Source organism: Drosophila obscura, unplaced genomic scaffold, assembly GCF_018151105.1.
Source record: "Drosophila obscura isolate BZ-5 IFL unplaced genomic scaffold, ASM1815110v1 contig_192, whole genome shotgun sequence".
In the NCBI taxonomy this organism is placed as follows: Eukaryota; Metazoa; Arthropoda; class Insecta; order Diptera; family Drosophilidae; genus Drosophila; species Drosophila obscura.
Genome location: NW_024542781.1, coordinates 3,324,699 through 3,347,224, shown reverse-complemented (window position 1 = coordinate 3,347,224; position 22,526 = coordinate 3,324,699). Strand labels below are relative to the sequence as shown.

The window sequence follows — 22,526 nt, the reverse complement described above, 5'->3', positions numbered from 1 at the left end:
AATTGCTAAAACTTCTTGCTATTCATAATCATGGCATTGAGATTCCCTCGTTCATTGTGCTCTAGAAACATATGCAATCGCAGATTATTTTGTTTCCCTTGGGCCATTTTACTATATTACATACTCCTTATGTACAAATATTATCAACTGAAATGAATATTGGTTTAACGACAAGCAACCTCTGACAAATGAGTATCAACCAGTGTTTGTGCTTGGGCTCTGACATTTATTTTTGATAAGGAAACTTTCGATAATATAATAAACTTTATTTGCTACTAAAATCAATGCGAATAAATGCATAATTTAAAAAAAATACTACTGATTGTACTGTACGTAGGCGTACTTCCCCGTCCGCGTACATCCGATATCTCGTAATATATGTACGAGATATTTTTCGCTTATCATTAACGGAGCCCCCATGTCTTCTCTTATCAATATGAAGCCGCCCCGCCCGTTTTATTGATAAATACAATATCTAATTGTAATGGATGGAAAAAAAGTATGTATTGCGACTGTAGTGCGAACAAAAGTCTATTCAATATAGTAAATGATATCACACTGGAGAGAACAACACTTGTACCGTACGTCAGCTTTAAATGATCGAAAGTTGAGAGAAAAACAAAGAAAAAGAGCGAGAGAAATCTTTCATAGAATACGATTATATACAGCAAACTGGTTTTCAATTCAAACTGGTTCCTCTATAATGAATTCACGGAGAACTACGGATGATGAGCACAGACAAATAAGACGTACCCCTGAATCTGGTCGAAGATGGGTTGCTCCCACTACCATTGAGACAAAATAAAGAAATAGTTTAGGAATACCTCTCTTTATTGTTTTTAATTATCCAGTCGTAGGTAAAAGTAAAGGTAAAGGTAAAAACTGGTGGGAATGCACTTTGATCTACCAGGTGCGATCCAGCTCACCATCATCGCCCTCGCACTTGATCTTGATGTTGGTACCGTTCTCCTTTAGCCATGGCTGGGTCCAGATTTTAACGGTGCAGTCCTTCTTGTCCGATCCATTGTCCAATTCTACCTGGTACGTATAGAGAGTACCAGCCACAACTTGGCTCGACACAGAGGTCACATTTACAGCTCTGAAAGTGGACAAACAATTTAGCTATAGAATTCAATTATCTCAGTAGAAATTGTCTCACTTGTAGGTGGGTCCATCTCCAGTTGCGAGCTGCGACAAAGTGGTGTCCAGCAGTGTAAGTGCCTGTTCTTTCCTCTCTCCACTCAATTGTGAGGCGCCGCCGACAATGGGCGCCTCATCGGCTGAACCCAAGGCACCCACGACCATGAGGCCCAATAGTGTAAGCATTTTCATTCCGTTCATATTTCAGACGTCGTTACGATGTGTGCTGCTCGACGGGTGAGAGAAAACTGATCGCTCAGTCGGCGAGCGCGACCCATTTTATACGAGGGAGGGCACATTTGTATAACTGTGGGAGGCACAATGGAATAATATTGCGGATAGAGAAAAACAGAACGTTGGTTCTGTAAAGAAGTTTGCTGCAGTGTCGATGCGGTTTGCTCCCATATTGGACAGAACAGTTTTTGTATACAAATACTATTATAAACTGAGTACACCGGATGCTATATGACTTATATGCCTCACCATTTCTCTTATATATATACATATATGGCTCTCAGTTATCAATATGACAAAGTCAATAAAGAAGATCGGTTTACCAAGAGGTTAATCGAACAGATTAATTTCTTAGTTAATGATAAGGGTGTTTGAGAATTAATTTTTAATTCTCTAGGAATTAAGCTGAGAAAACTATTCACAACAATCCAATACTCTTCGAGGATTTATCAACATAAACCGAAATCCAGGTACAGCATCATAAAAATGTAGCACCCATAAAACATCTGGCCTGGAGCGAGGAAAATCACCCAATTACCTACACATAATGTTTGGTAATCAGTACTAGATAATATAATCCTTATACCTAAATATTTTCAGAGAAATTTCCAGCTGAAGATGTGCTTGTAAATTAGGTCCAGAGATCTTTTGAAATATAATTGAAGAAAATAATTGAACAATTATTACCTTATATTGTACTAAAAACCCATTATACGACTAGAAAATTAACACATATTTGAGAGGTAAAAGCGTAGAGACTAACGAATGTCCCCATCGTTAATATTATTGCGAGTCGCAATCACAATTTGCTTCGTTTCAATATAATTATAGATCAATAATTTCTATGTGAAAAATGTATGAGCCAGGTACCAATCTTGTTCCCACATAATTACATTTGTTTCAATAACACATATGTATGTATGTACTCTTATAGGTATACTCGTTTTCTACATCTAAGAAATAGGAAATGGGAAGGTTTCTTGGAAAAATTAGTCCCCCTCATACTCCCATTTACTTGTGAAAATCTTATCAAGACATTTTACAAACATGCAGAGTTCTACTCTTACAAAACATGAATATTGAATCGATTTCTAGGAATAGTGTTACGCGATCGAATGGTTTCCAAGAGCAGGTTTTTCAAAAACACAAAACAACAAACGTTTTAGGCAAATGAAAAGCCAATTATTTTATTGATTCCAGCATACCAATTCTTCAAAGCCAAGGCTGAGGTACAAACTTAAAAATCTTACGGTCTAAGGGGTCTCTAAATTAGAGAAATGTTCAGTTTAAATAACGCATAAGTCAACGATCTGTCGGTCGATTCTCGATGGTACAACGATCTGAAGTAACCATCCGGATAACACCCATCCATCCCATTTCCACTTGAAAATGTTTTGGAAAATCGATTTAAAGAATACAAGGGGCTTCCCTTTGGGAAATTTGTGGACAAATCAAAGATCTAGATCAAATAAATGGATTACAAGTTACAAGATGTCATAATAATATTATCAAAAGCCATCCGAGTGTTTCCCGCTGATTGTCCCAGGGGAAAAGCAGTTTTGTAAAGCGAAAGGAGAAGCTCATTTTGGGAAGGGGAAGGTTAGTAGTTCTGCCCTATATGTGGATGTGGACGTGGTCCAGCAGCTGGGCGCGATCATAGAAGATGGCCGAGCACATCTCGCATTCGAAGCTGCGCTTCTTGCGGTCCGACTTGCTGGCCGCGGCTGCCTTGGCTGCAGCATCGGCTGCGTCGGCGGCGGATACCACCTCGGAAATGGAAAAGAATGCAGAGCTCACATCGGCAGTGTTGGCGCTGGCAGGTACATTCACATTGTAGGAGTCCACGCCTACTCCGTAGCTAAGGTACGAGTGTTCGGAGCTCCTGGTCTTACTCCCAGCCGCCACCGAGGAAGAAGAGGAGGATGTGGTGGGCTTCTTGGCTTCTCGGCACTCCGCCCTGCTGCTGCTGGAGCGTTTGCTCCCCACGCGCGTACTGTTGGCAGTGATCTGACGCAGGTGACGCGAGGTGCGGGCCGACGACGATGAGGATGAGGGCGTGGTGCCCGTGGTAGCTGTGACTCGCTGCTGGCTCTCAACCATTTCCCGCAAATCGGGGGATGTTGGCTCGATCTTAATGAGGTTCTGCTCCTCGCCGGGCAAAAACTGCGGCGTTGTCGATGACTCGCTCGTGAAACGCAGTCGGGAATTGCGCTCACTCTTGAGTGGTGAGCGCAGAATCTCTTCCAGATCGTTCACTATGCTGGGATTGAATCGCTCGTATGTTTTTTCGCGCAGCAGGGCAGCATCGATGAGCAGATTGTCGTCGTACATCATCGGAACGCGCTGCTGCTCTTGCTCCTGCTTAATGTGCAGCGGACTGGAGCTGATCTGGTTGGGTGGATGTGTGGCTGGGGAAATGATCTCATAGTCGTCGACAATGTTGGAGGCAGTGGCTCGCGACTTTGTGCTGCCGCTGCTGGAAAGCAGATCCAGATTGCTGGTTTCTGTCCGGGTGATGTAGCTCTTGCCACGCGTCTTCTTGGACGATCCAGATGCAGTGCCCAAGCTTTCTGCAGCCTTGGGCACCTTGGTCTTTTCGGTGTGGATCATTCGCGGTCGCGAACTTCCGGCAGCAGCTGACTTGACACTGGCCGCCTTACTTGTTCCCGCCTTCTTTCGGCTGCGACTGCTCGAGCTCGTAGTCGTAGAGGATGATGCACTCGGGTTCGTTTTTACCTCGACTGGTGGCGCCGTTTTTGGCTGCCCTTGAGCCGGTGGCTGCTTGGCACTGCGTCGCGTCTTCGGCACGCTGGAGGAACTGGCAGTGCTGGCAGGCAGCGGTGATTGCTGTTGATTCATAGCCGATAACGAATCAATTTGAAACAACGACACCTGGCTGTCGTGCAGGAACTTCCCCTCCCACATGCGATCCGACTGACTGCTTGTGGAATCATAGCGCATTTTCGACTTATCCTGGACAGCCTTGGCCGTTCCATTGGCAACCGCCTTCGGCTCCTTGGCTGCGCCCTTTTTGCGCTTCTCCTTTTTGCTGGATTCGGCCATTTCGAAGATTTGGTCCACGTTCTCCACATCAAAGTCGCAGATGTCTAGGTCACTGGTATACTCTTCGGCCTCCTGCAAGAGCTCATCCTTTGACTCGGCCATGTGGGCAAGTTCATGCGGCTGATACTTGCGCCTGCGCTTGTACTTCCGGGGTCCCGTCTAAGGAATAATAAGTAAGGATGTTTTAAGTGTCTAAAGAAGATCCCTTGAAGAGAGGGGTATACTCACGACGGGCTGACGCTGTTTGGCGGTGTTCGTGTCGCTGTGCTTGATAAGATGCTGGATGAGCTCATTGGACGAGGACAGATCCTCGGAGCACACTTCGCAGTGGTAAGTTCCCAGCTTCACATCTATACCGGAGTGATGGGAGCGGATGTGCTCGCGGAGCACCACTCGCTGGTTAAAGGCACGCGGACATACAGAGCAGGCGTAGGGCTTCTCCCCCGTGTGGATGCGCTCGTGCTTGCGCAAAGTACCACCGTCGGCAAAGGCCTTCCAGCAGTACCGACAGCCGTACGGACGCTCCCCAGTGTGGATGCGTACGTGAATCTGCTGAGAGCTGCGCGAACCGAAGGTCTTGCCACACTCATGACACGGGAAGAGTTTGCCCGGCGATGTGGTGCTGTGTGAGTGGCGATGATTGGATAGCGTCCGTCCGTCGGGGAACTCCTCCCGGCAGACCTCGCACACCACCGACTTGTCCCGATGAGAGGCCATGTGCCGCTTCAGACGCGCCTTGTTGTGGAAGTTCTTGCCGCACTTGGAGCACGAGTGGCACTTCTCACGCGAGTGGTCCCAGGCATGCTTGATGAGAGCCTTCCGATCCCGGCACTCCTTACCACACAGCACACACGAATTGGCCTTCAGCTCGTGCGGATGACGCGTGTGCAGATGCCGCTTAATGGCCTGCTCTTCATAGAAGCTGACGCCGCACAAGACGCACCTAAAAAGACGTACCAAAACGATAGAATACATGTAGATACATATGTATGGATGTATGTACAATCGATGAACTCACTTGAAGGGCGGGAAACGGGCGTGAATCTCGGCATGGGCATTCAACTCAACGGCATTGGGGAAACACTTTCCGCACGTGTGACATCGGTGGGGAGCATCATCTTTGGCATTTTCGGCATCACCAGCCGGCATCACATCATCGGTGGTGACGCCTCCCTCTTCCATAATGGGCTTTTGGTCAGCGTTACTTATGTCTGGCTGCGGGTAATGGGATTTCATATGGCGTCGCTTCAGGTCCTGCCTGTGAAAGCAAATGCCGCATTCTTCGCAGATAAATTCGCCATAGAGCTGTTCCGATTCCGACTCGCTGGCACTGTCGTCCCCCGATGCTGGATCGTACTCGGAGTTGCTCTCCTCGAACTGGTGCGTCTTCTGATGCTCCTGCAAGCTTCCATTGTCCCAAAACATCTCCTGACACTGGTTGCACTCGAAGGGCGAGTCCACGCGATGGTTCTGGTGGTTGGTACAAGAATAAGGGAAGATGAAACTGGTTTCTTGGGAACCATCGCGGGCTACCTACAAGCCCTACAAGCCAGCGCAACAAATCCTTACCTTTGTGTGAGAGAAGAGCGCCTTCTCCCTGGCAAAGGCCAGGCCGCACTGCTGACACACAAACGGCTTGCTGTCGTCCAGCACAGGATAGTTCGGCTGGGGAAGATCAGCTCTGGGCTGGGGCTCGATCGGTATCGAGGTGGTGACCACCGCCTGCATGGGTTCGCTTTGCATATAGTCCTGCAGCTCGGGCGCTTCTGTCTTGTCGGAAATCACAATGTACTGTGTGTTCTCCTCCTTTGGCTTCAGGCGACTGATCCTTCCGCGGGTCGGCATGGGAGCATCGACGGTAATTGCGGCAACGTTGTAGCTATCATCGTGCACCAGTTGCGTTTCGCTGCTGGATACCAGCTGCTGCTGATCATCGGCGACCTGCTCCTGCTGGTATAAGGGCCACTCGTGTTCATAGTAATGATCCTCTATTGGGCGGTGCTCGAATTTAATGGATGTGGCCGCCGCTGCCTCCGCATCCGCTGCATCCTGAGCCTCGGCGTGCGCCTTGAAATGACTAATGAGCTCGGCACGGCGAGAGAAGCGTGACCCGCACAGCTTGCAGGGATGAGGACGATCGTTCTGGTGGGCCAGCATGTGGGTGTTCAGGCTGGACTTCTTCTTAAAGCGACGGCTGCAGAAGTCGCATGGATACGGGCGCAGGGCCGTGTACTCGTCCTGCTCCATGTCCAGCAGCTCCTGCGAACTGCCATTTCCAGCTATTTGCTCCGCGGCGATTTCCACACTGAAAATATTCATTGATTTAGTTTGAGACGTTGAGGCAAAAACTGCTAGACTCACCGCTCGGCTCCCTGATGCTGCACCCAATCGTCCGTGATGACCTCCTCGGTTACCACCTGGGCGTCATCGTCAAAGGACTCGGCGTACGCCACGGTGTGGCCGTCGGCAGTGACTATCACAGCGTTGCCGCCAGTTATGATCTCACTCAGCTGGCCGTCGCGGGCCATGAATATGAGATTCTCGGCCGCCATATGGTCGAGATCCTCGCCCGTCGTTCCATCGGTCACGAGATACCCGTCTGGCGTCTCACCGTCTTCGCCATCTCCCACCAGTATATCCACCCCGGCGTCGGCTGCGGAGGGGTGTTGCTGTATCCATTGGATGCCGCCATAGTTCTGGTGGTTCATTACTCAGTTTCCCTGCAAGACAATTTGTTGCTAATTCTCACGCACATACACAATAGCAGACGAAAGTTTGTTCACAAAACTCGGGGAGGGAGCAACAATTGGTGGCTGGCAAAACACATGTGCTCAAGAAGAAGACCGTGGGAGACAGAGAGAACAAAAAAAACACAGCGTTGCCAGACAGTCTATGGCCATAATCATAATGACAAAAATAAACCAAAAAACAAACTTAGTTCAAACTAATAGCAAGATAAATTCCAACTAACGTTCACTGTATTATTTTTTCGCGCAAAGCTGCCAAGCTTTTAACAATTTTTTGTTCTGCGCAGTCAATTGCCAACGCCTTGACTGTTTCCAGCAGTGCTGACAATACCGGTACCAGCCAAGCTAGATCTGGCTTGCACATACGAAAGAACTTAAGCTTATTGCATTAAATTGGCTGCTTTACTCGTAATATGCAAGTCAAAATATATGATATGGTGAACTTAATAGGTGGAAGAACTTTTCCCACATTTATCATTAAAGTTTGCCAAAACTAGTTACATTAGTATAATCTAGCTGTTTTATGGCTAATATTTCGCAGCACTGACTTCCAACCAACGCGCACACTTGCCGTCTCGCTCACACGCATGGCGTCAGCAGACCTAGCCCGCTTTGATCCACGGCCCACATAAGAAATATTCCAACTTATAAACCAATTTGGATATAAATGAGGTTAAGTCGGCGTTTTATTTATATTCCAGACTGTTGCACATAACCTCAAGCTCGGCGTTAAAATAAAGAAACACTTGAGAGGAGTTTCTCTCTCTCATTTCCATCAAAAAAACCGACCACTATCTATCGCCATCATGGCCCCGCGGCGGTTACATCACAGTCACACGCCCGAAATTCTTTCACACTCCGGATTGAGTATTTAATTTTCTGTTTTTGGTTAAGGTTGTCCGTGTCTTTTTGAGGTTAAACATGTATCAGGTCAACCAGCCACCGGAGAGGCAAATTTTTACCTTTAATCGGAGTTTCACGCAGTTCGCATAATTTAATGCGGCCGTTTTTAAATGCGGCGAAAAGTTTTCTCGCAAAATGCCCACGAACGACCGGAGAAAGAAGAATTGCCATTTTTGTTCTTTCACTGCTTATAGGGTTGTAGCATATATTTTGATTTATCGATATGCACAAATATTTTTGATAATAAACTTTTCGGTGAAAACATTAATATTTATGTGGTATATATCATCAACAGAACTACTGTTCATGGGCAAATCAACAATATCTTCCTGTTCTTCACCTCATTTAATTAGAAATACGTGCGATTTTGGACACTATTTGCACTGGTAATAATTGCAAACAAATTTCGGTATTTTTGTGCGATAAGTGCGATAAGATTTCAATTCGGCGGTTACATTCCTTTATTTTGAAAATAACATATTAGAGCCGACCTCCGACTTAAAACTATAGCATTTTATCGGCACAAATTCTATCTGTGGTCGTATAAATACGACACTTTTTGATTCTTGTGTCCCACTTTCTTGTCCGATTAAATCTGGGAAGCCTCCTTTGTTAACCAGATTTTATAAAAAATGTCAACAAATGTCCTTCTCTCTCTCCCTATGTTATAGCTCGGTCAAATTTATCCATTATTAATGCTGAATGCTATAGTAAATACTTAAAATAGTCGCAAAACCATCGATAGTAGCGGCTAGCAACAAAACATCGATACTATCGATAGTGTCCTCGATGGTTTGACACCTCTAGCTTGTAACTTTTGTTTTTTTTTTAATTCGGTGAAAATAGCGTTTAAAAATGAACCGAACGCCTTTGGATACGTGGACCAAGCGGGAGCATCTGTGCCTGGCGTCGTCGGTTTCCTGCAGCGGCGATCAGAACTGGATTACAGTCAGTCGCACGTTGAAAACTGTCTGTGGCAATGGCAACAACAACAACAGACCGGCGGATTGGTACTCGCAGAAGAATTGCGCCGTGCAGTACGGAAACTTACTGGAGAGCGTGGAGGCCACCAAGCGGAAGAAACGCAGCAGCGAGAGCAGTGCCGGCGTCTCCTCCCCGGCCTCGGTGGAGACGCCAACAGAGCTGCTGCTGCGCCGGCTGACGGACGAGCGGATGGTCGAGATAAAGGCGCAGATGCGCTCCGATCAGGAAATTTACCTGAAGATACAGCGCGAGATCGATTCGTTGCAGTCGGACGAGGTGAACGAGCAGGATATGCAGGAAATGTGGCTGGAGATCGAGAAAGAGCAGGAGACGAAGCGCATTGAGGAAATGAAACTGGAGAACCAAATGCGCGAGCGGGAGCAGCGCAAAAAGGAGATGACGGCTAGCTGGCGTAACAACAGTCCTGCCGCCCGGCGATCCATTCAGACAACAGACACAACCGCCGTCGACATGGATGTGGAGGATATCAACAGCAGTGGCAACAAACAGCAGCAGTCCGGGCCGTCTCCCCTGCTCACGTCCCTGCTGAAGTCGCCCACAAGCAGCAGTCCAGCTGCTCCTCCTTCGACCACCCCCGGCACAGCCACTAGTGTGGCAAGAGCTACGGCTCCCACCATAACCTCGCTGCTGACCAGCGGGGCCAGCACCGTGTCCAGCCAGCCAGCCATCACCATGAAAAGTCCCACCGATGCGGCATTCATGTCCCGCCCCATAACCGGGCCACCAGCCACTGAAACCCTCACACCCAGCACTCCCACACTGGAGCGCAGTCCGTCGCAGTCTGCTCCCACGCTCTCAATGCTGCTGGAGAAGAACAAGGCGGGAGTAAAGGCTGACGAGGCTGGCGGCAGCTCGGAGAAATCTGAGAGCACAGCGAGCCAGGAACAGCCGTTGCTGGATGACGCAGGGTCCGCCCTGGTCGATCCCGATGAGGCCGATCAGCTGCTGGAGGGTCTATCTAACATCGACGAAATAATCGACGACATTGACATTGACATGGCCAGCGTCATCGATGATGAGATCTTAAAGGAAGTAGATGAGACGATTGCCTCCCCCGTTGCCGCTAAATCCGAGGTCATTGACTTCGAGGACAAGCTGGACGCACTAAAGCGGGAACAGTCCAGGTCCACGCCCACCGGCGAAGAGCCCAAGCCAGTTGAGGTGGTAATTGGCTCCAGTGATGACTCCAACGATAATATACCACTGGCGGCAGTTGCCTCGCAGGACAACAGCAAGGACCGCACTGTGACTGCCTCCGAAGGAAATGCAACGCCGGAGGATACAGACCGTTTGGCCAGCGAGGTGGCTGTAGAGGAGATTGGTGAGACGATAACACTCATCAGCACCTCCAGTGAGGATACGGCAGGCTCTCCGCCAACTGTGGCCAAGGCTGAGGAGGAGTTGGTCGCCGAAGCGGGCCCAAAGAACGAGGAAGAGAAATCCACAGATGCAGATCCGGCCCCTGAAGCTGAAAGCGAAGCCGTGGACGTAGTAGTAGAAGCAACAGAGGAGTCGGAAGTTAGCTCTGAACCAACATCGGCAGCAGGTGAAGCAAAAGCAAACCAAGAGGAAGCAGACAAGCAGCAGACTCTGGAGGAAAAGACTGCCACTCTCTCGGCACCCGTGGCTGTGTCCCTGCACGACACGGACGAGGAGAGCTCTTCGTTGACGGACAGCAGCAAGCAGGATGATCCGCCACGCAGTGTCAGATCGAAGCAGCAGCAATCCGCCAAGCATTCGACCACGGAAGAGTCCAAAGCTGACCAGGAACAGCCGGGAACTCCTCAGCCCCCGTCGGCGCCGGCTCGAGCACCGCTTCTGCGCAAGCTGCCCCATCGAGATCGGTCCGAGAGTCCCATGGTTGACGACGATACAACGACAGCCAGCGACCATTCGACGGCCAGGTCGAGCACGCGGCGCCGATGTTCATCGACGCCAGTGATCGACAGTATCCCCAATTCGCCGGCCTCCAGCGAGCACACCGACGAGAAGCGCGAGACCCGAGCCGCCGCCAAGAAGCTCTTCCTCTCCATCTATGCGACGCTGCAGGAAAGCAAGCACGCAGCTCCGTTCCGTCGACCCTTTCACGACGAGCACGCCCAGCGACATGCGGAGATCTGTCTTCGCCACATGGACTTCCCCACCATCAAGCGGAACATCGACTCCGGCCTGATACGCAGCCTAAACGAGCTGCACCGCGATGTGCTTCTCATGGCCCACAACGTGCTGCTGGCCTACAAGCCCCACACAACGCAGTACAAGACGGCGCGTCTGTTTTTGGAGGATGTCCAGGCGCTGAAGGAGTTTTCGGTGGTGCAGGACACGTCGGCCAGCAGCAGCGCCAGCACCTCCACTCCGGCTGCCAACAGCAGCGCCGGCAGCAGCAGCAGAGCCGAGAGGTCCCACGGCGGCAAGGCACGGAGCGGCTTTAGGAAGAGCCAAAGGCATCATTAGATGATGCTCCTGGGATGATGAATGCTAGTATAGTTCGCACACGATTGATTCCTCATCAGATAAGTATTCCATATCGAGCGCACAACTACCGATTTTACGTAAATTTCTACATGGTTTGTTGTGCCTAGTTTTTAACTATCAGCCACGCAGTTCCATCAACAACATAAATACATAAATAAGTCATAACATTTGATTAATCGAAGAATATTAAATTTTGTAATCGTCGCGATCGGGACGAGTGGCAAATGGATCGTCGCTTGGGACAGTAGTACTTCTTGAGGCATCGCGAGAGCCGCAGATCGCACTGGCAGAGACGGGACGCACAGGAGTCGGGACCTCCCCACTCGCCATGGTCGACGGCACACAGCGGCTTGCCCCGATAGCACTTCCACACATACGGCACGAAGTACTCCAGGTAGGAGATGCAGTTGCTCTGGCCATAGCACTTGTCGTGGAGGCGGCAGCAGCGATCGATGCCATCGGCGGGCACACCGTGGCCACCGAAGCCGCAATAGCAGCCGTAACCTTTGTATATCAACGGATCGCAGCCCGTGGAGCACTTGATCATTGAGTACAGCTTGGCCACATCCCGTTTGCCGCGATCCACGGCCAGTCCTCCAGCTCCTTGCTCCTCCAGCTGCTGCGGCTCCGTGCTGCTGGCATTGCTGAGCGTCCACTTCATGGAGTAGCCAAAGGGGTCGTTCACCCGCGCAATATACACATTCTGTCCGTTCATTAGGTCCTCCATCTCCGCTGGCCGGCCTGGACTGGTGGCAGCTATCACCCGAATGTCGGTCACACGGCCATCGAAGTGCTTGTTCTTCAGATCGAGGAGTATCTCATCGCGCGGATATGTATTCTGCCAGCCAGTCGCCGGATGAGTGTCCCTGGAGAGTAATTTGAAGGTGGATTATCCGCATTGCATTGGTTGATTTAGTCTCGGAATAAGAACATTGAAACTCACTTGTGGCTCTGCTCTAGCCAGGGAAGGGGAGGCTTCAATTCGCCCGCCCATCCCTCCAGGCCCAGTTGCTGCCATTCGGCGTGGGGAGAGGCCACCAGGCTGGTCTTCACACTCGTTTCCGGTGGCTCAGCTGTCAAGGGAGCGCTGACCGTGGGCGGTATTGATTCGCTGATATTGGGGAAGATTGGTTCCGCAAAGTCAGAGCGCTGCATGGTGAGCAGCTCGAAGCCGTCGCCGCTGGCGCTGCCGCTCGCACTCCCACGGGTGGGCATTCGGAAGACAAAGGTCGGGTTCGCACTGCGCATGCTCGATCCGTACATTTCCGGTATAATGTGGTCCAGCAGCTCGGTGTCGTTGGTGATGCCTCTGAAGGCGTTCCTAATGTCTTCAATTACCGTGACATTTGCCACAACTCCGCGATAATTGAGCAGCATTGGCAGCAGCAGAGCCGCTGACGCCACTAGTAACAGCCACAACATGTTGTCCAGGAACTGCAGTCGAATTCGCGCTACGATCAAAATTTATTTTGGTTTTTTTTTTGCGCATGCGCACCGACCGCGAACCGCACGAGTCGAGCTCCAATCAAAAATTGAAGCTGCCCCGGTCGTCGAAATGCGGTAGTCGGGCCAAACCAACTGCCCGCAGCTAAGTACTCCCCACCCAGGCAGGCGGGTAGACAGACAGACAGACAGACAGACAGCCAGCCCAAGCAACAATACACATAGAGTACTCGTACATAGAAAAACTAAAGTATAAACTGTTCAAAATCGTGTTAGTGGCAAAAAGAAGCTGAAAACAATAACAACAATGACCAGGCAAGCAGTCAGGCAGGCAGGCAGGCAGGCAGGCAGGCAGACACTTCGGCAGCGAATTTGGTGCAGATTGGCTATAAATACGAATCGATGTGGAGGAAATCACACACACACACACACACACAACAATACGTTGGCACAAATTCGAAGCTCCAAACCCAATTGTGGATGGTCAAGTTACCCACATTCACAATTGCGATCTTAACGGAGCCGTAAAACAGGCCAAAGATCCAAATCCGGAGACGACCTCCCCCAAGTTAAGGCGAAGGTTCGGCACACACTTCGATGCAGTCATAAGCAGTTCATGGTCAACTTTTAGGGGTCTTTAATTGTTACAGTTTCCATGTGAGTGGAGTGGAGTGGAGTGGTGGGGCGTGGGGCGTGGGGCATGGGGCAGGTGGCTGCTGCTGCGTGACTTGCTGCTTTCCCAGCTCAGCTGCGAAATTGTGTGCAAAACAAAGCTCGACAAATGCTCGGCTCGTAAAATATATCCACACAGACATTATATGGTCGTATCTGCTGCTGATTTGGTCGTGTTGTCCATTGCACACAGGTAATTTATTGTGGCCGAGTGCGTCTGTGGCAGCTCCGCCTTCGTGTTACGTTAGTTTTGTTTGCTGCTCTGCTCCGCCCGTTGCGCGCCAAAGGAAAAGCTCTCCAGCATATTGCACTTGTAATCTTCGAGCTCTCTTTGCGGCAAGTGGGAGGTTAGGACTCCATTAAAAGTCCTAATACAATTTAATTTTTGATAAAATTACGATTATGTATCTTGCTTTTACAACTACTCAAATCGAGCGCCCATGTAATTGCGTAATTGCGTATGAGTGCACATTTAGAGCTCTTTAATGCAAAATAATATTTAAATCGTTGTTACTCACCTTTCGGCTAAATTCAAATTCGAATTGTGGTTATTCAACATGGCTTACGCGTCGTGTGAATGGCTAAATACGATCGAGGTGGAAATGTAGTTATCGAAACGACAGTGTTGTAAAACAGTAGTTTCGCGCTTTACAGCACATTTTGAGCTTAACAGCCGCTAACACTGTAAGCAATGTTGGCGCCCAAATGAATTCAAATCTGATCGTGAATCCGATCTGTTCTGGACTGGACTGCCTGCCGCTGCTCCGACTAATATTTTCAGAAGCATAAGCAGAAGCAGAATAATTAACCCGATTGCAAGTATTTTAACTATGAAACTATGTAATATTTCACCTGCCCCAGATATATTCTCCGACCAGAGTAGAAAATTTCTACTAGAAATCAACTCTCACAAACACAAATTGCAGCTGCAATTGGTGTATTCGCCTACAGCATTGGTGGGACGTAGTGTTTCCCCCTGCCCTTTGTTGCCTTTTAAAACGAATAAATCAATGATAAAGCGCTTTTAGGAAGTGCATACAAACATATTTTATTGTGATTTAATAAATGTGATTATATTTCATTCCCGTCCGTCCGTTGCAGCGGATCGACTGCCGCATCCTATCCTCCGCTGGTAAACGGAAATGCCGCGCATTGGGGATTGGGGTAAGCATTTTTCCAGCTGCTTCTGCTGGTGGCATCGACACAGCGACTAGAGTTCAAGTTCTTCCGCGCATCTCTTCTTCGTTCTGCATTGCTTTAATCGCGGCATTGTCATCTTTGCTGACTACGAGTATCCCCCCCATCACCATCCCATTCCCCCCTTTCTTACTGAGGCTCCAGCTCCTTCCTTTTCCCAATCATCGCTTGCCTTGCTGGTGGTTCTGCCTGCTACTCCCGCTCCACCGATTGCTGGCTGGTGCTTCTACTTTTTCCCGATCCGATCCACCGCTTGCCGCTGCTGCTACTCCTTCTCTTCTTCTACGTCTGCTTCTTGTAGTTGCTCTCCTCCTCCTCCTTCTCCTCCTCTGCCCAATGGCGTCGTTGCGAAGTGCAGGCATTGTTGCTGTGCTTGTTCTGACTGCTGCTGCTGCTGCTGCAGCGACTGCTGCTGTTGTTGGTATTTCTTTTTGTGGGAACGAGCACACATAGCAGGAAAACTATTTTCAAATTGGAAAGGTTTTGCACTTCACCAACGCCGCCGCTCTGTCCGCGCTGCTGTTGGTGCGGTGCAGTGCGGTGCGGCGCGGTGCAACTTCTTTTGCTTCTCTCCCGCTGCCACCACACCACTTCTTTCTCGTTAGTTTGTTATTTTAACTATTATATCAATTAGTTTCAGCGTTTGACGAGGCGGCTGCCAGTGTCATGGCGACTTCTTGTCGTTGTTCCTGATTGCTTACTGGCTGACTGGCTGCTGCTGGCTGGGAGGAAGTGCAAATTCAGTGCAGGGAAAGCCAGGCCAGGCCAGAAAGTCATCAACTTCCACTGCAATTCCACTCCGTTGCAATTCAATGCTCTTCTTGGCTGGGGTTGAAACTCGATGGATATACGTACATACGGCGGTGTCTGTACCTACAAATAACAATACAGGAAAAAACAAAAACAATCAGCATTCATTTAGAAAATATGTAAAGTAGACTCTCGACTCTCTTTTACCTCTCTCTCTCTCGCTCTCTCTGGTGCGTTGGCACTCAAATGAGCGTGAAGCAGCAGCAGCAGCAGCAATAACAATGAAACAGGGTTGAGAGAGCAAAGAAATGTTAATTTAATAGCAAACGTCGGTATTAGGCAGCAGCGACCGAAGCAGCAGCACCAGGAGCAGCAGGTGTTACAGTTAGACGCCCACGCAACAGTCGGTTGGGTCTTGTTGTCGTTGGTTTGGGTATGGTTTGGTTGCTGCCTGGTAACGCTGGTCACAAAACAACCAAGCACCGTTACTCTCCATGGATGGCAACACTTACCCGCAGGCGCCACAGCCTTAGCAAACACAGCCCTGTTGGATTTTCACACGATGAATGCTGGCTGGCTCCGACAGCCACTCCACTCCATTGCATTGCATTGCAGTTTCCATTTGTTTTTGTCAACCCAGGCCGTGCGAGCATTCGATTTTTAATCGCGTGCGACTAGCCCATAAATTGGTGGGCCGCTGCCGCGCGCTGCTGCTGTCACTAGCTGCAGCCTGACACTCCACTCTGCTCTGTCACAGTACCGATAAAAAGGCACACACAACACACAAATCAGCGATCCCAGCGTCAAGCTACTGTCCGCGGGACGCGAGATGCGGGCTGCTGGGCGCTCAAGGGGGCGTGTGAGCCGCCGCCGAGACAGCGACTTACAGTCATCGGTTAAAGGCCATTGACTGTTGTTTTTCTCTTCTTCTGTTTTGTGTCCAACTTACACGCCCTCATTGAAAGCTGTATGCCGCTGCTGCTGCTGCTGCTGCGGGGCGTGTGCCATTATGTGGGTCACGGGTCAATCATGCAATACCGACCGAATCCAATCCCGTCATATATGAGAATATATTTCCCATAATTAATGCGTCTGCTAATTGCACAAGACCCACCCCACCCAACCGAACCCAACCCAACCCAGCGTTTCTCCTGGGGGAGTGCTGTGCTAGCTGCAGTGCAGCTGGAGTGCAATTTTCGACAACTGCGTTGCTCTGCTCTTTCGGTTCGTTGTGTTGACCCAACTTAATAGACGAGCATGAAATCTAGTCACGAACTTAATCATGAACAACCGTGCACTAGATCCATGTTCGCCGACAAAATAGAGTCAGAGAAGAGCAAACGCTGCCGAATCAGGCTCTGGTACTTTTACTGGTATTGGTACTAGTACGGGGTCCAGGTCCATCCTTTCCTTTCTTCCTCCTCCAAATGATGATTATTGCCAGTGCACGACTTTCTGTGGCATTTTTCGCCCGAGAGACGGGCGATTGGTGGTGATTGGGTTTAGTTTTGGTTTTCAGATCGGGTTCTCTCTTGTTGTTTTTGGCATGGCCGCATGGCATGTCATTGCTCTCGTGCCTGGCAACAATTTTCGATTGTGGGCTCGACGACGTTTGATCGGTTTTCATAGCTCAATTGGGTCCGAATCTGCGACTGCCTCCACGTCCCGTCCACTTCCACATCGCCACCCCCCCTGGGGGCTCTGCGTTGCTCTGGGTGGGGTGTAATATGAATGAATCAAGCTCCAAGCTTCGAATTAAGGTTTATTATTTTTTGTTCCCGTTCGCTCTTATTATTGTTGGCTTTTCTGCTGATTTATACAATACTATATCTCCCGTCTCAACCGCCAAGCCAACCGTCGCCTTCCCTTCATCTTTCAAAAGCCGACAACGTCGTATTCGTCGTTGTCGCCCGCCCCGCCCCGTCCGTCTTTCGATTGTTTAAGAATTGCGGCGTCGTTGCAGTTTGAATTTCTGCTGATCAGGGCAAAAGTTCTCAAAAATAAAATAAGAGTAGGAAAAAATCTGATATGGCAACCGAATGATTCAACGGAAATTGTTTGTTTGTCCCCATGGCAAGATCCAAGTAGCACCACCTATTAATCTGAACTATGGCAAGTCTTCCCAGAATTTTCAGCAATTTGTTCCGGCAGAAACCCAACCACGAGAGAGGGGCGGAGGAGAAGCGAAGAAGAGGAAAGGAAACATCACCCAGCAGTAATGGAGGCGGAACTGCAAACATGAATACACATGTACGGGCGGCGGACTGAGTGGTGTGGTTGAACTCTTAACCTTTTCGTTATAGTTATAGTTACAGAAACTACAGACGGAACAGCGGATCACTCGAACAACATTTTCCACATTTTCTCAAGCGATTCCACAATTAATTTGTGAGTTAATTTCGGGTCTGCTATGTCATTCTTTCTCCACAGTTTTATCTTCGTTCTTTATGCTCTTTGAATTCCCTCTATTCTTCTCATGTCGCCCCCTCTTTTAATTTCATTCTTTCTGCTTTTCTAATTTTGTTGCTTCTGTTACTGATTCTGTTCAAAAAAAAAAGTGATCCACATTAGCATTAATGGTAATTTAGTGCTTAGTAATATAGATATATATCCAAATAGCCCACAAATGTGTGTTGTGTTGTGTGTGTGTGGGGGGGGCGATCTGTTCTGTTTCTCCCCTTCTCTTGTTTCCATTCGGACAGTTATACTGGGATATTTTTCTCTCTCTCCCATCCAGACAGGTGGTTTCGTTCTGTCTGGCTGGCAATGCGTGCGTGTGAGAGCAGTTGACTAATTACCTTTTTCAGAAAGGGCCCAAACAGGTGGTGGCTGTTTGAAAATATATGTGGAGGAGGATCGGAAGGGGATTGCAGGAAAGAAATGTCAAAGAAACACTACATATCTGTGGAGGGGAACACGTGCGTTTTGTTGATTGAACTACCGTTATTAATGAGTGTGGATCTAGTCACAAATACTAAGAAAATCAATGTGAAACACTGGACCCTCACTCACTAAAAACAGTAGTATGATCGCGAACACTCACTTAAAATGGGGACTGAATGCTGGTTGTCTTTTGGTTTCGCTTCGTTTTTTTTTTTTCATTCTTTTCTTTAATTTCAATTATTAAGCGATAGTGCAAACACAACAAAAAACAATACACAATGTTCTTGCTCGGTCGTCGCTCGACCCATTTTTGCTACACAGTTTTTTCCTCTTTTCGTTGATAAGCCGGGAGTCTCTGGAGCAGGCGGTTCTGCGTGTCTTATCAGCGGAATACAGAACCTACATACACACACTCGTTCACATGTACGTACATACATGCTTCAACTATTTCAACGAAGTGTCCGTGCGGCGCTTGTTCGTTTCCAATTTAAAATTCGACGTATTTCGAGGCTGTGTGGCAACTCCGACAAAGAACCGCTTATTGGCAGGCGCAAAAAATATAGGGAAAATTGAACGTAATATATAGGTTTTTTTTCGCCTGCTTATATACATACCAACACAGACATGGCAGGCAAAGCTTACACACACGCGCGCGAGAGTACAGCAATGGAGAGCAAAGCGATGGAGCAAGAGAGGCAGCGACTACTACTGGAGTGAGTGAGTGCCGTTGTGTGAGTGAGTAACGATCGGGGCAGCGCTGCTTTTATTTTTCAAGTATGTCTTGCCTTTTGCCGCTGTTCTTGTTCTTGTTGTTTTAGTGCTCTTCTTCTGTCTGTTCTTTGAATTGAGGCATTGAGGAAGAAGTATGGCGAATTACACACAAACACACCAATACATGCATACACACGCACGAGGAGCCTGGTCTGGTCCGATGCGATCTCTGCTCAGGCCTTTCACGTTATTCTTCTCGTCAATTTCGTTTCGCAAATTCATTTTTATTAAGTCGTTATTGAAATTAAATCATTTCTAATTAGGCGCTGCATTCGAGGGAAAAGAGCAGAGCGTCGCGGAGCCCGTCGAACTGTAAATGCTGCCTGCATCCGTCCCGTCCCCACTCATTATTTCGGTAAAGTCTTTGTTTGCAAGTGTGTGCGTGTGATCGTACTGTCTCGGCTTGTAATCAACGGCAATTTGGAAAAAACGGCACAGCCACATCATTCAACGAATACAGACACAGAAACACACTCACACAATCGTGGATTCGCGGCAAAGGCGACTGGCGAGGGCCAGCGGACGGGAACACACGCGTTAAATACTGTTTGGGGTTTGGATTTTCATATTATTTGTTTATAACATATTTTTCGCCGGACTGACACTGGGAATTATACATTTCTTTTTTGGAGCGACGCGACGGCGGCGCAGAAACAACAAAACCTCTATCAAGCGCCGCGCTTGTATTTATATCCTCTACTCTCTTTTTTTCCGAACCTTTTTCTCTTTGAAGCCTCTCTCTCTCTCTCTGGTCTCGATCTGGGGCTGTCCACCCGCTTGTTTTGCAGCACCTAAATGGTGGACGTTTTTTTTTAAATAAACCCACTTAATATTCGTATCTCTCCAGTTGATCTAGAAGACTTAAAAAAATATATTAAATAATTATTAGGTGTACTGGATCAAGTAAATTGCGATAGGTTGGCAGCCCCGAGAGTGGTGTTGAACTCTAGCCACATACATACACACATTTATTGCTGAGCGTGAATTTCTCTCTCCCTAGCGTGCGTGTGTGTGTGTGCAATCGTGTGCAAATGATACACAGAAGAATTATATCAAAGGCAGAGAAAAATAATGATGACGCAGTGAAAAAATTATATTAAAATAATTACAACGGCGCGTTCAACTTGGTAAAGACGTTGACGTCGACGTTCGGTTCGACAAGAGAGCGTCGTTGTCATCTACATCTATCTACGCGCGCACCTTTTTAGCTGCAGCTTGTTTGTGGCTGTTGTTTATTCCTTCCCTCTCTCTCCCACTCTCTTCCTATTCCCGTGGCCATTGACAGGGTGGTTTCTTGAGGAATTGTAGTGGAAAGGTTTTCCAGACGTTGTAGGTACATCCATACATACATATTTATGTACATATGTATGTATGTTTTCATGTACAGCACATACACACACTATACGGAATTCCTGTTGCTTTTTTGCTGTTGCCAAAAACTAAGGGCGATATCTTTACAGAAAGGGTTGCCTTCCCCGTTCATGCGTTGTCTGTCGTCTTAGCTTTCCCGCCGCCCTCCTGCCATCACATCACCGTGTCACCGCTAAAGCGCTGGCGCAGCTGTTGCTGCGTCTGTCTCGGAATCCCATTATCCAAACTGCCCAGCGGGAAGAATATTTTCGTTGTCTTTTCCGTTCTTTGGTCGGTTTTGTCTTATTTGTCCGTCCAAGGTGACACAGTTTTGCGTACGGACTGCGTCTTCAATGAAATTGTGCAGAGTTGGACAAATTTGTTGTATTTAAATACGATTCAGTATTTTCATTCATTTTTCGCTTCCTGCAATTAAGATTCAGTGACGTTTACTACGGGGGAGTAAAGCCAGGGCTTCCTGGTATTTCCATTTATTGAATGTAGTACTAATCGGTTATCTTTACCCTGTTGTGGGGTCATCTACTACCGTTTGATTGTCAGGGTTCTTCCCCCTAAACATTACCTTATCTCGAAGCCATCTGACAAGCCACGAACATCTTTATAGCTGCTCTGCTGCTTTCATATCACTCCAGTTACTCCCTCTCTCTTTTTCCTGTTACTGCCTGCCTGCCTGCCCTGCCCCAATTAAACGCTAAATTCTTCCCACAGTACCAGGCCTGGGCCCCATCGCATAACCCAATTCAAAGCCTATCCCCCCAACCCTCTGAGTGCTGCTAGCACTAGCTCTCCAGCTCTGGAGCAGATTAAAGAGCAGGTAAGAACGTCAAAGTATATTTTCAGACTAGGAAATACCCGCTACTTGGATCCATTGTGTGTGCACTAACTAGAAAATGATCTAATTGGGCGCTAAGTATCCGAAAAACCTAACAAGAGGAAAATATAGTGAATTTCTTTCATCATTTTTGCTTTAATAATTATACTAAAAACCATGCGAATATCTGGACATTTGGCCAGATCAAACAGAAATACAGGAAGATTAAAATATATAAAGTAAAGATCTTTTTGAATTAAGGAAACTCTTCCCTCTAGCCGTTACAGGCACAATCCATATACCCAGAGACTCCACGATTACCTCGGGTATTACAAAAAATCACACACGCCTGGGCTACTTGTCACGGCTAAAACTTCGAGGTGTGTGCAGCGGAAAGGTGTTGGTGTTGATGTTGGAGAGGTGGAGGTAGAGGGTGTGCGACCCAAGCAATCTCCAGCTCCAACTGGGACTCGGACTCGTATCTTTTATTGTAAATGTCAGTTGTGTTTTGCCATTGCCCAACTGCCAGGCCACGTCCATGTGCCCCATCTAAGACCCCCAACCCCATTTCGATCCCCATCCCCAGTCATGTCCGTGGCCGACGTCCGACGTCCACTCACATTAAATTACATACACTCCTTTTGTTTGCAATATATTTAAATTGCTTGGCCGGCCTGTCTAAACAGTCCAAAAGCAGAAAAGAAAGAAAGATCGGCCCATCCAAATGGCTCAAACAAATGGCAAAGTTCAAACGAGGTTAACAGCATTTCATGCCACTTCCACTGCCATTGAAGTTGAGGCTGTAGCTGTAGCTGTAGCTGCAGCTACAGCTAGATGGACGATTCAGCAGGCTGGAGGATGGGACACAGGCCACGGCCACCAAAATGGATAAAAAAAACTGTGCAGGCCAACAAACCAAACCAAAACCAAACCAAACAAACATAACCCAGCAACGAACGCAGCCAAAAGCCATCTTAAACGACAGGCTGCGGTAACATGACCATAGAAACGATAGCTTCAGCTTCAGCACCGCTCGAGCTCCAGGTCCAGGTCCACGTCCA

General features: G+C 48.2%; 4 protein-coding genes and 1 long non-coding RNA gene across 5 annotated transcripts; 1 reads left to right on the top strand and 4 right to left on the bottom strand.

The window, feature by feature from the left end:
• Window positions 1–810: 810 nt before the first annotated feature.
• LOC111065476 (cystatin-like protein) lies at window positions 811–1,395 on the bottom strand. The gene is made up of 2 exons (XM_022353681.1): window positions 1,160–1,395; window positions 811–1,099 (listed from the first exon to the last, which is right to left on the bottom strand). Exons 1-2 carry the CDS (start codon window positions 1,339–1,341, stop codon window positions 904–906), a joined length of 378 nt encoding a protein of 125 aa, XP_022209373.1. The 5' UTR covers window positions 1,342–1,395; the 3' UTR covers window positions 811–903.
• Window positions 1,396–2,534: 1,139 nt separating this feature from the next.
• Window positions 2,535–8,280, bottom strand: LOC111065475 (zinc finger protein 208). The gene is made up of 6 exons (XM_022353680.2): window positions 8,147–8,280; window positions 6,799–7,157; window positions 6,007–6,742; window positions 5,456–5,907; window positions 4,666–5,380; window positions 2,535–4,596 (listed from the first exon to the last, which is right to left on the bottom strand). Exons 2-6 carry the CDS (start codon window positions 7,143–7,145, stop codon window positions 2,989–2,991), a joined length of 3,858 nt encoding a protein of 1,285 aa, XP_022209372.2. The 5' UTR covers window positions 7,146–7,157; window positions 8,147–8,280; the 3' UTR covers window positions 2,535–2,988.
• Window positions 8,281–8,868: 588 nt separating this feature from the next.
• Window positions 8,869–11,748, top strand: LOC111065472 (bromodomain-containing protein 8). The gene has a single exon (XM_022353673.2). It carries the CDS (start codon window positions 8,943–8,945, stop codon window positions 11,544–11,546), a length of 2,604 nt encoding a protein of 867 aa, XP_022209365.1. The 5' UTR covers window positions 8,869–8,942; the 3' UTR covers window positions 11,547–11,748.
• LOC111065636 lies at window positions 11,677–12,989 on the bottom strand. Its single transcript, XM_022353891.2, has 2 exons — window positions 12,511–12,989; window positions 11,677–12,433 (listed from the first exon to the last, which is right to left on the bottom strand). The coding sequence occupies exons 1-2, from the start codon at window positions 12,987–12,989 to the stop codon at window positions 11,740–11,742; spliced, it is 1,173 nt and encodes a 390-aa protein (XP_022209583.2). The 3' UTR covers window positions 11,677–11,739.
• Window positions 12,990–18,716: 5,727 nt separating this feature from the next.
• LOC121404256 lies at window positions 18,717–19,921 on the bottom strand. The gene is made up of 2 exons (XR_005967844.1): window positions 19,127–19,921; window positions 18,717–19,049 (listed from the first exon to the last, which is right to left on the bottom strand). It is a non-coding gene; the product is annotated as an uncharacterized LOC121404256 (long non-coding RNA).
• Window positions 19,922–22,526: the final 2,605 nt, after the last annotated feature.

Excerpts from the sequence above, each read along its gene's own strand:
- LOC111065636 (XM_022353891.2), bottom strand. The coding sequence starts at position 12,989 with ATGTTGTGGCTGTTACTAGTGGCGTCAGCGGCTCTGCTGCTGCCAATG. Across the intron at positions 12,434-12,510 it reads TGGCTAGAGCAGAGCCACAA|GGACACTCATCCGGCGACTG; the intron begins GTGAGTTTCAAT and ends ATTACTCTCCAG.
- LOC111065472 (XM_022353673.2), top strand. The coding sequence starts at position 8,943 with ATGAACCGAACGCCTTTGGATACGTGGACCAAGCGGGAGCATCTGTGC.
- LOC111065476 (XM_022353681.1), bottom strand. The coding sequence starts at position 1,341 with ATGAACGGAATGAAAATGCTTACACTATTGGGCCTCATGGTCGTGGGT. Across the intron at positions 1,100-1,159 it reads GGAGATGGACCCACCTACAA|AGCTGTAAATGTGACCTCTG; the intron begins GTGAGACAATTT and ends GTCCACTTTCAG.
- LOC111065475 (XM_022353680.2), bottom strand. The coding sequence starts at position 7,145 with ATGAACCACCAGAACTATGGCGGCATCCAATGGATACAGCAACACCCC. Across the intron at positions 5,908-6,006 it reads CGCTCTTCTCTCACACAAAG|AACCATCGCGTGGACTCGCC; the intron begins GTAAGGATTTGT and ends ACCAACCACCAG. Across the intron at positions 5,381-5,455 it reads GCCCGTTTCCCGCCCTTCAA|GTGCGTCTTGTGCGGCGTCA; the intron begins GTGAGTTCATCG and ends ACGTCTTTTTAG.